At 33.8% G+C, this 14,439-nt stretch overlaps 1 protein-coding gene across 6 annotated transcripts in view; it reads left to right on the forward strand.

The window, feature by feature from the left end:
* STXBP5 (syntaxin binding protein 5) overlaps positions 1-14,439 on the forward strand; it is a 105,780-nt gene that overhangs the window by 48,398 nt on the left and 42,943 nt on the right. For all 6 annotated transcript variants that reach the window (XM_058834924.1, XM_058834926.1, XM_058834923.1 and 3 more), the window contains exons 8-11: positions 4,550-4,673; positions 5,708-5,786; positions 11,815-11,969; positions 12,999-13,071. In XM_058834924.1, the coding sequence (XP_058690907.1) occupies positions 4,550-4,673; positions 5,708-5,786; positions 11,815-11,969; positions 12,999-13,071 (431 nt within the window). The remainder of the gene's footprint in view (positions 1-4,549; positions 4,674-5,707; positions 5,787-11,814; positions 11,970-12,998; positions 13,072-14,439) is intronic.

Raw genomic sequence — 14,439 nt, forward strand, 5'->3', positions numbered from 1 at the left:
GGATCATTGAGAAATCCAAAGAATTATGAAAGGATCAATGTCAATGTCTCTTATACATTCCATATTTGCAGTAGTCTAAATTTGGTGTTAGAAAACCGGATTAAAAAAATTCTCTTGAAACCAGAGTAAATTGCTTAAATTCATAACTTTTGTCTTTACGTCATTGAAATCCTCCATGCGCTGTTCTGATTTTGGCTGGAACAGGTTTAATTTTCTTTCTAGTAGCTGGCACAGACCTGTGTGTTTAGATGCACTATGAGTAACTTTGATAACACACTGATGATTTAGTGGTGCTGAGTAGTACTTTTTATCGCTGTTGTTGAACTGTTCTTACCTCAGCCCATGAGTTGCACTGTTTTTTTCTGGTCCTCCCCCACATCCTACTGGTGAGTGAGCAGCTGTGTGGTGCCTGGCTGATGGCTGGGGTTAAACCATGACAGATGAGAAGAGTGGTCTCAGACTGTTCCAAAAATCATACGTATGTAATCAGCTGTAGGGCTAAAATAAGCCTGTAGGAATTTAAAAGAATGGGATTATTTGTATCAGTATTTAATGAATTGAAACAGCTCAGTTCCCGTGGTGGAAAAATACCATAAAAGCTTGAGCCTTTATTGGTGAATTTGACTCTTAAGTTACAAGGTTGCATTTAAATTATTCATTTTTGTACCCCTTAAAAGAACCAAGAATAGTTATTTCTAAGGATATTTACAAGCTATTGCAGAAGTAAAAATAAATTTCATAAAATGTTTTAAAATATGCAATAATCTCTTGAAAAGCTAGTGATCTACTTAAGATATTTCTGTAGGAGTCTTGAATATAAATTATTTTAATTTTGTTCCTCAGACTTTTTTGGTTTATTTGTGATTGCATTTTACAGTCCTATGTAAGTCTCTCTCAGTTAACTGCTGCAGTTAACTTAAATTGCTGCAAAAATCTTTCCTTAAAATCAGGCATGCTCCCCTTCATTGCAGGCAGCATTTTTCCACATGGGATAATCTTTTTGGAACAGATGGTAAATTGATTCTGTGTTTGTGTACACCCTGTCTTCACATAAAACTCAGGCATAGTTTCTACAATTTCTTGTTTAGGTATATATAGGACAGCAAGGTCAATTGTGTTTTTATTCAAAGAAGTAAGTTTCAATTCCCCACTCCCCCAGAAAATACATAAGTTTCTTAGAAGTTTTGAAACAAACTTCCCTAGAGTCCAGAACAGGTACCTTAAATTTGAATTACAGTGGAGCATAGTAGGAATACTTCTAATAAGAAACATTCTGTGGTAATTCATTAAATACAAAGATTTATCTGCACAAAGTTGGTTGTTTTTTTATTAGAGTTCTCTCTGTGAGTTCCCGTAAAGACTCCCTGTATTTGGTTCGTGTTTGTAAATGGAAGGACTCAGAACAGTAGTGAGGTCAGGACTTGATTTACCTGTGCAGACAGCTCCACTTATGGATACAAATGCCTTGTGCCTTAAATATAGCGACAATCTTCTGTGATACTTGGGTATGATCTTGTTATAAGGGGTTACTTTCTGGTCCCACGTGACCAGAAAAGATGACACAGTTAGATCTGTACCAGCTGATGTAAGCATACTGCTGCATTATGGTACCAAAAAGAAAACAGGAAGTTTTAATAATTGAGAATTAGAGTGAAAACTGAGAGTTTTATTCTGCATCAGGAAGTTTTGTGTGAAATATTGCAATAAAAATATATTACTCCTAGGGGCTCTCTAGTGTCTGGGAAGATTTACCTAGTTTTGCAGTCTCAGTGGAGTCTGCTTAATTTTTCTATTTTATGCTTTCCTTCAAATTCCAGCACTAATAATAACTGTGGAAAAAATGATAAAACTTTTTTGTTCTTGTGTTTTGAGATGATTTTTCAGTTATCAGTTTTGTTTTGGTGATCGAGACTCTTGCTAATCAACAACTAGTGTTATCAGCTATCTGGTACTACTTAAGGCTATTGTACTTCTTTCATTATAAATGTATTTTCACCTGACCAGCTTGTTGCGTACCTCAAGATAGTGCTGGAGCTGGTTTTATTTTTTTAGGCTTACAAGAATTTGTGAACTGTGTGATAGCAAAGGATATTGCTCTATACAAAAGTTTATCATACCCACCCCACAGAGTTGTTAGTTGGATTATTTTTAAAAATATAAAAGATATATTTTGGTTATATTTTAAAAAATATTTAGCTGCATTACTAAATATAACAAATTACTCTAAAACTAAAGAGACTAAAACTAGGCAGTAAATAGCCATAAAGTCAAAAGGCTCATTGTACTCTTTCAGAGATTTTATATTTTTCATCCCTCCATGTTCCTTGCAGAAAGTGAGAGCAGTGATCCTTCTCCTTTGTGCTCAGATCTTTTTATCTTCTTAAGCGTTAATGGTGTTGGAACAGCAACAGGTTGTTGCATTTCTCTTCTCTTGACATTCTTTTTCAAGAAAAGGAAGAAGTCATCATTTCTCAGATTAATTTTTCCTTCCTTTTATGAAACTTGCTTTCTTACTTGTTCTTAAGACCTATTTCTACATAAATGTGGATTGAACTGTTCCATTTACACTGTGGGCTGCCTACTGTTATCAGGGTTAGACTTCATATGGGAGATTGTGTAAAATATACTGATTATATTGTATTGCTAAACATGCTGTAGACATTTATTTTCTCAGTGACAAGAGCTTTTTTAAATACAGCCTTCTCTTTACCAATTTGCACTTCAAACTTGTTGATCCCTTGCTTTATTTGGTGTAATATTGGTAAATAAAGAAAATTTTTCAATATTTATGCAAGATTTCTTTTATAATACTGTGGTTTTTTATAATTTATTTTTTTTTAAATTTATTTTTTTTAAAAAATATTTCTTATAATAGTTTTTCCTAAATAAAAATTTGACAGGCAGAATGATCAAGACCATTTCACTTTGACAGCAGGAGACATCATGCGAGGAATTATGTTCAGGATTCTCAGTTACATGTGTAGATGTGATACTGGTACACAGAATCTCTTTAACAAAATCTACGGTGATTCCACAATACATAGGGAACAATATTAAATTTCACTAAGAAATGCTGAACTTAATCTGTAGTTTACAGATATCCATATATAATTTATATATATATTAATTTATATTGGGGAAATTTTTATTGGAGACTCTAGGCTCATACAGCGTAGCCATTTTCTTCTGTCATTTAAACTCTGGATTCTCCCATTCAGTTTGCTGGAAACTGTCTTGTCTCTCTGTATAACTTCATGAAATATGAAGATCTGATCTGTGTATAATCAGTTTGAGCAAAGCTCGCTTGGATCTGTCTTGAGATGTGCTCTTCATCCAGTAATTACTTCTTAAGCTGTCATTGCTGGTTACAGTTCTCTACTGCTCACACAGCCAGGTTTCCTCACAGAGGAAATCCCAAGGTCCCTGAGGAGCTGGAATAAGCCCTTCTTACAGACAGAATCACTACTGAGGGTATCCACTAAGCGTATTGTAAAACCCATCAGTTTTCACTTATTCAGCACCTGCTTTTCTAGTTTGCCTAATGTATTTGGCATAAAAGTAAGTCTACCTTTTCAGTAATACCGAAGTTCTGTATTTCTTGCAGTTATTGGTTCCTTTTGCACCTTCTGTTTAGTAGAGAAATACTCTAAGGTTTCATTGTTTACTGATATTTTAATGCTATAACTAAAATTCCTGTGAACATCACCTAATGGTTTCATGATGTCTCCCTGTACTAACAGAGATGCTGGAAGCAGAAATGGCACCAATCTTTTCTTGCTAGTTAATATTTTTGCCTTATTTATATTCTTTGCATTATTGTTTACTTTCTTCTTGCCTGAAGGCAGCCACTAGATTTTATTTATTTAGCTATTTTCTGTAGATTTTATGTGGCATGGTGTAATTGTTCTATTCTTCATTTTAGGAATCTAGAGATGATTTTTTATTTATGGAAAATTTTATGAGTAGATTCCTGTGTTTTACTGCACCTCAAAGTTGCCATTTCAACATTAGAGTATCCAGGCTAATACTTTGCTTTCATTATCATAATTTTAAAAAAGTCTTGTTACTTCAATTCTTGTTTTATGCAAGCTTTGAGCCAATGCTTGCCTTTTGTGCCCATCCACATAAACGTACGTAAAGGATACGTAATACTTGAACTTAATAATCTCATCCCATTTTTTTTTTTTTTGTCTGGACAGTATGCTTTCCACAGTACTCAAAAATTTTGGTTAGCAAAGCTTAAATAAGAGCTTGCAGTTATTCTCTTCCTGCTACCCTTCATGGAAGAAAGCTTCAATACTATGCTGAGAAGGGTGGATTCCCTGCTTGCCCCCCTGAACAGGTCACTACAGTGAAGACAGTATTTTTGATGGGTAAAGTGTGTCTGAAAGTACTAGTTAGATACAGAAAACTTACCATGAGTAAAGAGAGGTATTATGTAAACAGTAATTTCTCTAATTGGCTTTATCTGTTCAATGTCATGAGGAAGGTGTAAGAATAAAATGGTAATAAGATAAATGATTTACTTGCTCTGTTTTTTCTTGCCTAGGCTATCCACTCTGTGGCTTGGCATCATGAAGGAAAACAATTCATTTGTAGTCACTCAGATGGTACCTTGACCATATGGAATGTAAAATCTCCTACCAAACCATTCCAGACAATCACTCCACACGGTAAGATGACAATGGATAAGCACTGCACTTGACAGCTCTTAACACGCAGAGAACTTGTTTTTAATAGAAGTGTATTTTGCAAAAAACAAGTATTAAAATGCACTTGCAATGCAGTTCAAGTCTTTCTCAGTCATATACATTTCTCACAGATTTTACCTGAAAAAGAAAAATCTTTATGGGATAAAAATCCAAGTCAGTGCAGCTTTCTCTAAACCTTAAGCTTGTCTTCCACACAGTGGCACTGATCTCAGAGTTAACTAATGCATATTTTGCAGGGCTGGCTTTTGGCTTGACATTACAATCCCATATATTGTTAAAAATACATATGAGCAAGTACCTGTTTTACGTATAAATGTGTAGATTACCACATAAATTTTCGACAAGGTTTGTAACAGAATAAGAATAGCATCTTGTGAGATGTACCCACTTCTGAGAGGTCTTGCATTAATGTTAATCTAGGAAATTAACATTACATGTTCTTCTGTGAAATATACTGCTGCTCTTCAAGTAAGTTCTACACTTATGCCAGGCTTACATGGTGTGCATGTCTCTATTTCATGTCTTAGCATCTTAATTTAGATTTCTAAGTGAGGCTGTATTAGTGAGGATAATAGCACAGTTGAGAGAGGGCGGGCTTTTTATGCTCAATTGAAGTCTTAGCCATGAAGGATAATAATCAGGATAAACCTCACTTGTAAGCTGACCAATTTCAATTGCAAAAGGGTAGACACATAAATTTTAAATCTCCTAGTTCTACTTAAAACAGCACTTTAGGGGAGGATTATACATTTGAAAACATATATTCTACAGCAGTCAGGTTTAGAGTTAGTTTTTTCCTAAACATTCATAGTTGGTGTGTTGAGAGCTTTAACAGATTTTTAATTATATTTTTCCAAGGCATACTCTATAACTGTCAAAGTTGTTGAATATATGTTTGCATGAATTTTATACTTCTCAAGCTGCACAGTGAATTTCATTACTTGCCATAATGTTACGGAACTGTAGGATTAACACAGGAAAATAATTTACTTTAGGGAAGCAGCTGAAGGATGGAAAGAAGCCAGAACCCTGCAAACCTATCCTTAAGGTGGAATATAAAACTACTAGAGCTGGGTAAGACTTTTTTTATAAAATGAATATATGTTACAGTTCAACACTTAGGGAATGGACTTTGTTTCCCAGTTGTTTGTGCACATGTTCTGATGGTATAGTTTTGTTTTAGCTTTGCTAAATTAGATATTGATGAAAAAAATACAAAAACTTGTATGAAGGAATTACTATAAACAAATCACCAATACTGCTAATGCATTAGCTTCATTCTTCTTTCATGCTACTATAAGTTTTATGTGCTTTTGCTCAGTTTTTTGCAAGTTCTAAAGAAAATAAAGATGATAAAGCACAGAAGACAACAAAACACAGATATGATTAATTAAACTCTGATAAATAGTACCCCGGATCGAATATTCTAAATTTTGAATACATGTTCCTCCCCCCTAAAATGTTATTAACAGACGTTTTTCTAGTAGAGTGCAGTAATTTATGCAGTGAAATGTGCCTAATTATGCATATTGAAAATGTAACAAAGCAGTAATTGCAACAAGAGGCTCGGATGAAATTACAGTATCTAGAGTAGCATGTTTTGTTACCAAGACTGGAGTTAGGATGGATGGATTTAATGAACTATGTGGAATTTCTTCTATTTGTGGTTCTGAAGTGTTTGAGTAAAAAAAAAGTGCAATACAAAGATGAAATATTCATGGAAGTATGTTCAGCTATTTGTAAAAGCTGATTTTTTTTTTCTTGTATTATTTTTATTATAATTTATTTATTCTCTTTTAATATTTCATGTATATATAATTTATATTTTATTTAATAATTTAATGTTTAATATCTTAATATCATGTTTTTATTTATTTTTATTTTATTATTTATTTCTTTTATATTTTGTTTGTGTACCATTTTTATTTGCTTTCAGGCATTCGAATCTTTAGAAGATGGTTACTTAAATGATACAATACCGTATGTGTTGATATCCTCATAATATCACTGGCTTCAGGTGTTTTTATTTTTCACTAGAAGTGAGGTAAATAGAAACTTAAAACTCTGCCTAGCTCCCAGTTTTACAAAAATCTGTCATCTGGAAAGCCATGGTTTACTTGTGAAAGTCTGCATCTGTCTGCATAATCCTTTTGCAACTGAAATATCAAAAGCTGATCTAAAGAGAGATAATCAAAAAGATCTCAGCTTCAGCAAGTTACAATTTCTGCAATCAAGAGCCTTCTTTTATGAATAGTCATTCTGAAGGAGAAGATTAGTTTGGAGCTTATTCTGGGACATTATAGTATTACAATATGAAAACTACTTGACTTTTCACATAGTTTAAAGAGTAGTTTATTCTAGTATAATTTCTAAGAATTCTTGGGTGTTTGGGAAGGCTACTTTTTCCTAGTGTTTGGCTTTTTTTTTTTTTTTTTTTTTCTGTTGCACTTCTCACTTTCTGATATTTATCCAAACTGAATATTTTGATACATTTCAATTTTCTCTTCTCTCTGAAGTTTTCTATCTTTGGTGTACTGTTAAATCAATTAACAATTGATACAATTATTGTATCAATTATACAATTATTGATAACTCTTCCTGAACTTTAATTAAGAGAGGGGGGGAAAAAAACCTTGAAAAACCAAAACCCCACCAGTCTGCACAGTGGTAGAGAAGCAGTGCACTGGAAATCTCCATTCCTTTACTGCTATGAGTACTTCAGTTTGCAATTCAATTGTCAGTTTCACTTGTAATCTTACAAGATTTTTAACGCAAGATAGAACTACCTTTCAATAAATTTTTGGTAGATTTTCTGTTTACCATTTTCAATTGTTTAAGTATGAGCAAGGTAAGATTTTAACTTTTATCTAAAGTCCTGTCATTTCTTAGACATGGTTTAATTTTTGTAGCACATAGGAGAATCATTTCTGGACAGGACAAAATTTTTCAGGCACTGAAACAATATAGGAAACATATCCAACTTTTTTCTATAGCAGTTCACTATAGCTATTCTTCAAATATTAAAAACTACAGAAAAAAAAAAGCAAAGAAAGTTTGCATTTATGAGATAATATTTAATGCTTATTTAAGATATCTTTCAAATCTTTATTATGAAAAAAATGTTCTTTATTTCCATGCTCTATTTTGAACATCTTTCTATCACCCCTTTTTTGTTTCTCCTTTATCTATCTAGAGTGGTCAATGATCTAGGTCTGTTTCAGTACCTCCTCCAGTGGAAAACATTTCATTGATACAATCTTAACTGGTTTTTTTACCGCTTCTAATTCTAATAAGCTGTTTTTGGAGAAAAGGAGTTCAGAACCATGCAAATAGAAGGACCATAACTGATGGCAACCTATATTAAGGGCTACAGACACTAAACTTTTTACTCTTGCAGAGCTATTAATTCCTTCTAATTTTTTTTTTCCCCCCTCATTTTGTTTTCCATATTACAAAACTGGGGTTAGGACAAAAGGAGGACATGAGGCTTTTCCTGGGCTTTATGAGCTACCTATTTATTTGCTAACTTTGTGGGGTTTTCTGTTGCCTTTTGTTTGTTTGGTTTGGTTTTTAAGTGTACTGCAAGTAGTGCAAATAAAAGTGAAGTGTCTAGAGCTAAAGTAATTTACCCTACAACAAGAGCATGTCTGTAGCTTTATTTCTGGGAGAAAGGTTACTCTTGATGAATAAGGTGTGAAAAAGGTACATTCTTTGTATAGTCCTTGTGCAAAGTGGCGTAATTTTGAAATCTCAGACCATAATGTTGCTCTACTGCAGTCACTTTTCATATAAAATACTCCATCTTTTGTGAAGCACTGAATTTCTAAGGTAGATTACCTTTTGAGCTTTCTAAAATGGTTTCCATACTGCTTTTTGTGTCTAAAGTGAATCTAGAGACACTCTCAAGCTTCCTAATACCACTCCCTCCCCCTCCAGATTCAGTCCTTCCTAAAGTCCTTCATCCTTTCCACGTGTGCAGGTTCAGTACCTATAGTATTTACTCTGGTTGATATTAGCATTATGGTAAAATTGCCTGTGTCTAATAAAAATTAGAGCTCAAAAGTCTCCATGTAAAACATAATTCAGAAGGGTTTTGTCTTGGTAGCTGATGCAGCTGTCATTGACTGAGTGGTGCCTCTTAGCAAGATGGTTGTGTGTAATTGGGACCTAGAGGTTGCATTAATGATGATGGTTCCCACTAAGTGAAAGTTGTTAATCTGTTCATTTAGTTTAAATAGTGCTGTTTTCTGTGTGAGTTTACTGGTTTAAAACCACACTTCCCAAAATAACTACTACTATAGGACTTCAAGTATTAGGGTAAACTAACTCTCGAAGTATTTTGCATCTTCATACTAGGATTAACTTCTCCACAGATTTAGTCGTGATTTGAAAAGTAAGCCAGATGGTACCAATGACCTGATTTCTCTGTATGTCATTCTCTCACACATCTGGATTGTCAGAAGCTGGCTCACATTTGACAGTTTTCTTCAAAAATTAAACAGAAACATCTTCCTGGGTTGTGAGCCACTCAACTCTCAATTGTATTATGTTTCCATAGATTGCAAGACCTAATCCTATGTTTTCTGAATTTTTTTTTCAATGACCTCTTGCCCCCTTTTATAGTCAATTTCTTATAGTATTCTCTAACTGATTTTACATATTTCACTGATGAGGAAATTCATGTAAGGGGATTACTTGCAAACCTGCTGAAGCTGAATTGTTTCAAAGAATCTCTATAGGCAGCTGCTAAAAATGCTATAAAGCAATTCTCTAAGATGCAAATCCTGATTTTGTTTTTTAAATGTCTTCCATTGTTTCAGGTAGGTAAAATGCAATTCCCAAAGTTGATTCAGTGTCATCTATTATATAAAGTACAAATCTTCTACATTTTTATTTTAAATTATGTATTTCTAATTGATGTGCGCTAACCTTTTAATATGTATCACAGCTGAAGTGCAACACTTTAATTAGAAAATGCACATTCTGTGTTCATGGTAAATCCATGGTTTCATGAAAATATGGAAAATTCATACACAAACTTGTAGTGGTCTTTCTGACAGACTCAAGTCAGAAAGACCACTACTTTGATTCCTTTGTGGAAAATCTGTGTGACAGATCAGTGTGCTCTGTTCTTAGCTCTTCCATTCCTTGTGTCTAAAGGATACAGTCTCTGGCAAGCCTCCCCAAAGCAGTTGAATTACCTTGAGAAATAAAACCAGTAGAAGCTGACATAAAATTGTCACTGTGAATGAAAATTTAAAACTGAAATTTGTTACTCTGTTAATGTCAGTTGATCTCAGTGAATCTGCAAACCTGATAATTACTACAAATTCTCCTGGCAGCATTATTGTTTAAAAAAACTTGATGATTTCTGTGGACAAAAAAATACTGCAGTAAATCATTCCAAAACAATGAGACCTTACCAGTATTTTTCTCTTCACTGACATCCTGAAAAATATCAGACAAAAGTAAAGGGTGTAACTTTCTTAAAATTTCTTCATGGACATGACCATAAAAAATTGTGTGAAGTTTCAATACAAAGAGCTGAGATTAAATGAAGACTCAGAGAAAACTTAATCCTTTTCTAGAAATACACTCTGGGCTACTGTTAGAGGCAGATATTGAACTTGATAGAGCCATGGTCTGATTTATGGCTATTCCTTTGAGGTCTCTTCCTTGGCCAGCAGCACTCTTTGATCTTATCAAATCTTTGGTCATATGTCTTTCTGGAAGATCAAGCAAATTGTGAAATAACTGTAGAAGCTGGAAGCTTCTCTCAGTCTGCTTTGCCTTCAGTGCTACAAACATGAAGTATATTGCAGCCAAGTCTTAAACTCATAACATGCAGCATGTGCATAAACCAAACTATTAATACACATTTTTTAAGAATTCAGATGTATCTAGTCTCACTTGGTGTTTCAAATGCCATCTAGGGAAAGCCATTTAGATAGTATGGAAAAGGATAGGAAATAGGAAAGGATGGGGGGAAAAAAAAGTTTTCTGCAGCGTCTCTTTTTACAGTACATCAGGATGGGATTTTTTTTTCTGTAGAAATTTTCTCCAGATATTGATATACTAGCTGCTTCCAAGGAAGATGCAAATGAAGGGTAGGATTTTTACTGAAAGTGAGCATAAAAGTCAATCAGAAGCAACTGATGGATATGCAGAGTTCCTATTTTTCCTTCAGAAATATAATGTGAAATTTCAGGCAATAGTCAGTAATGAGTAACATTTATTTTTTGAGCTGCCTACTTGCAAACAGTCAGTCTACTCTTTAAAAAGGATTATGTCCCATTTCAAACATATGCAGTATTAAAATAAAATGAATATATTTACTTCATCTTGTTTTCAATAAATGAAGTAGTAAACTGTACATTATGTGCATATTGGAAATATATGGATGTATTTACAAGTATGTTTCTGCAAAAGCTTTTAAAAAAAGTTTCAAGGGAAGCCTCTAATCTGTTCTTGAGACTAGAAGAAATATCTCTGCTTTGATCCACTTGGCTATTTGATTTGGCAGTAGGAATATATAACAAAGGAGTTTCTTGAATTTTGTGCATGGTGGTAGGGGCAAAAATGGGTAAAATATCTAGAGTAAATGTGGGATATTACTTAAAAGATGTTATGTCTTTAAAGCTTATCAAGCAGTTGGTTGCATCTCCAAGACAGTCATATGTCTTGTACATATGTCTTGTACATATGTACAGCAAGTGAATGGGACTGTTTCTTTCTGATTCTGCTGGGGTGTTTTATGTTAGGAAAAAGGGACTGTTAGCAAATCTGACTCTGCAGTTCAGTAGAAAAAAACAACTCTAAAACAGTACAAAAATTTAAAAAATATCTCATCTTGCCAAGAAGTGATAAAGCTTGATTAAATCAACAAAATGCTTGGAGGAGATGTCTGACTTAAACAAGAGTTAGAATAAGAATTAAAATACATACCCAAGCTGTTTATTTCATGAGAGCTGGTTTGCGTTATTTTTACTACATTTCTCCTTATTCATATTTCATTGAACTTTATCATAAGGTTGCAAAACCTGCCCAGTCTCTTTTAGCATGTTATCCTGACTTGATCCTAAATGCTGCTTCTTTATTCCAGGGAGCCTTTCATCATTCTCTCAGGAGGCTTGTCGTATGACACTGTAGGAAGAAGACCCTGTTTAACAGTCATGCATGGAAAAAGTACTGCTGTGCTAGAAATGGATTATTCTATTGTTGACTTTCTAACCCTGTGTGAAACACCATATCCTAATGGTAGGCTCTGTAAAGATTTTTCTCTGTACCTTGACTCCTTATCGCTGGAGTTTTATCCCATCAGAATATTCTTTACTATTGTCTTTCTGTTTTATCTCTGGGAATCAGACTGCAGCAGCAACATCTGTTATCCCTATTGTCTGAAGTGTGCGTTACTTGCCAAAACATCATAATAGAATAGTTTATTATAAAGCCAAATTTGCGTCTAGAAAAAAGGCAATTACTCATAGCTTGTTTTTTTCTTTTTAATCCCAAAAGCATGTGCAGACAAAAAGCATTACAACTTCAAGCTGTAGTTACTGGAGCAGATGTGTTTATCTGTGGATATTTGGGCACATAAGGCCTTTCCAGTCAGTGCTAAACTACAAGGAGTAGTTTTGTATTATTTTAAACTTTTAGTGGCTTTATTCATTCCCCTACTTACAGGGATTTCACCACTAACCTGTAATCTCTCTTCTGCAGCAGGGGATTTCTTATCATAGTTCAGGTAGTTGTCTCAGATGAACACTGTTATATTGTTGATGATTCCAATGGTTTTAGCTGTGAGCTTCCATCAGAGTATATAAAACTGCTTAGCTTGAAATTTGAGACCTGTCTGAAAGAGGGCAATTAAAACTTTGGAAACTTTTTCAAGTTTCTTATTTTATTGTCAAGTCAGCTGTCTTTTGAGCCACTTTGTAAACAATTAAAACTTAAAACCCACTGAATATGAGGAAAAGCAGTTTAGGGGTGGGAGGATGTTACTCAGAAATTGGCTCTTTCTCTCATATAATCTGCTTATACAAGTTACTCTGCAGGTTCCTTTTTCTGTTATTTGAGCTGATGAGAATATTGAATAGAAGAACATGATTTTTCCAAACTTAACTTGGAGTATTCAGGAATCTGTGTGTATAAAATATCTTCAAAAACTATAGTAATCTAAGTGCTTTCTAATCTCAGCTGCCAGAGTACAAGCACTGATTCCATTCTTGAGGCTGTACATGCATGGGCTCCATTTACCAATAGGTAACTTTTTGTTGTTGTTTTCAGACTTTCAGGAACCATATGCTGTAGTTGTTCTCCTAGAAAAGGACTTAGTACTGATTGACCTTGCACAAAATGGGTAAGAATCTTCTGGAGTCTTTTTAATCCTTGGCTGCAATGGTCAGCCTACTGTTGTACTTTATAGATTGTCCAACCTAATGCCTCAGAACATAAAATTTTGAACATTAAATATAAAATTTCTTCAAATAAACTGATAATCTTGTTACATCAGCTTTTTTTAAAGTTAATGTATAGTAGATGAGTAGAGTATCATGTGACTTTTTCCAGGCTTGGTTTGACTGACCAATAGATTATTCATAGATCACTTCTGCTTGTTAAGTAACACAGTTTATTTTGAAGTTACTTAGTGTTGTGAGGGGAGTCTGAAGTTTTGGGGAGCTTGCATTTTTGATGAAGGCAGCAGGGAGAAGAACTGATCAGATAACTCAAGTAATTTTGGCTGTTGTCATCTCTTAAAATAATATTTATATATAATATAATATATATATAATCTCACTTAAATACTTTCTGATGTTATTGTCAAATAAATTGCTACCTGAATTGCTTAAAGTAACTCCATACTGATACAGTAATATAATACATATAAAATTTGAATGATGATGTCTACTCTCTGGTTTATATCTGTGGTAAGAAATTGCTTAAAAGGAGTGTCCCATTGCAGTATTCACAGATAATACCTGCCTAAAACATTGAGTGTCCAGTTGCTTTTTTCATTAAAAAATGACAAAATTTTTTTAGGAAGGTATTAAAATTTGTATAGGCAGTAGCACATAACTGTTAAGGGATCAGGAGCAGAGGAACTAGGTAAAACCTTGCTACCATTCCTGATTAAGAACCTCCAATGGTCAATGAAGAAAAATCCTTGTGAAGAACATCCTTCTAGGGCAAAACAAAAACCTGCAAATATTTGTCCTCAAAGTCAATGGTGATACCTTGGACAATTAAGACTCTGTGGAATCTGGAGGATGATCAAGTTTTGTCCTAATAGTTCTGCAGCTATTGCACAATTTCATTTAGGTTTTCTGAATTACATGGCCATATGCTGTATCCAAAACTTGTTTCTGATATACCAATAGCATTAAGTGTCAGCTATTTAGTTAGAAGTGCCTGAAATTTGAAGTTATGTTAAAGCTTATTCTTTTTCATTCTAAAAAATCTTCAGCAGTTTGTTTTTACAATGCTCTGTTATGATTGACTTGCAAACTACTAGTTGTCTGACACCTAAAAAAGAAATAAAATTAATACCAAAAAAATCTACAGGCTTTCTTTTACCTTGTATTCTCACAGGGATTTGTCACACTTAGTTGAAGTTAAGCCTCTTCGGCATGTATTTTTAAAATATTTTTGTAGCTTTCCATATAGCCCTGTAAAAAGTTCCTGATGTGCAGAATGTTTTCATCTGTTGTTGCTAATTTTTTCCTTTAGA

This window comes from Poecile atricapillus, chromosome 3 (assembly GCF_030490865.1).
Source record: "Poecile atricapillus isolate bPoeAtr1 chromosome 3, bPoeAtr1.hap1, whole genome shotgun sequence".
In the NCBI taxonomy this organism is placed as follows: domain Eukaryota; kingdom Metazoa; phylum Chordata; class Aves; order Passeriformes; family Paridae; genus Poecile; species Poecile atricapillus.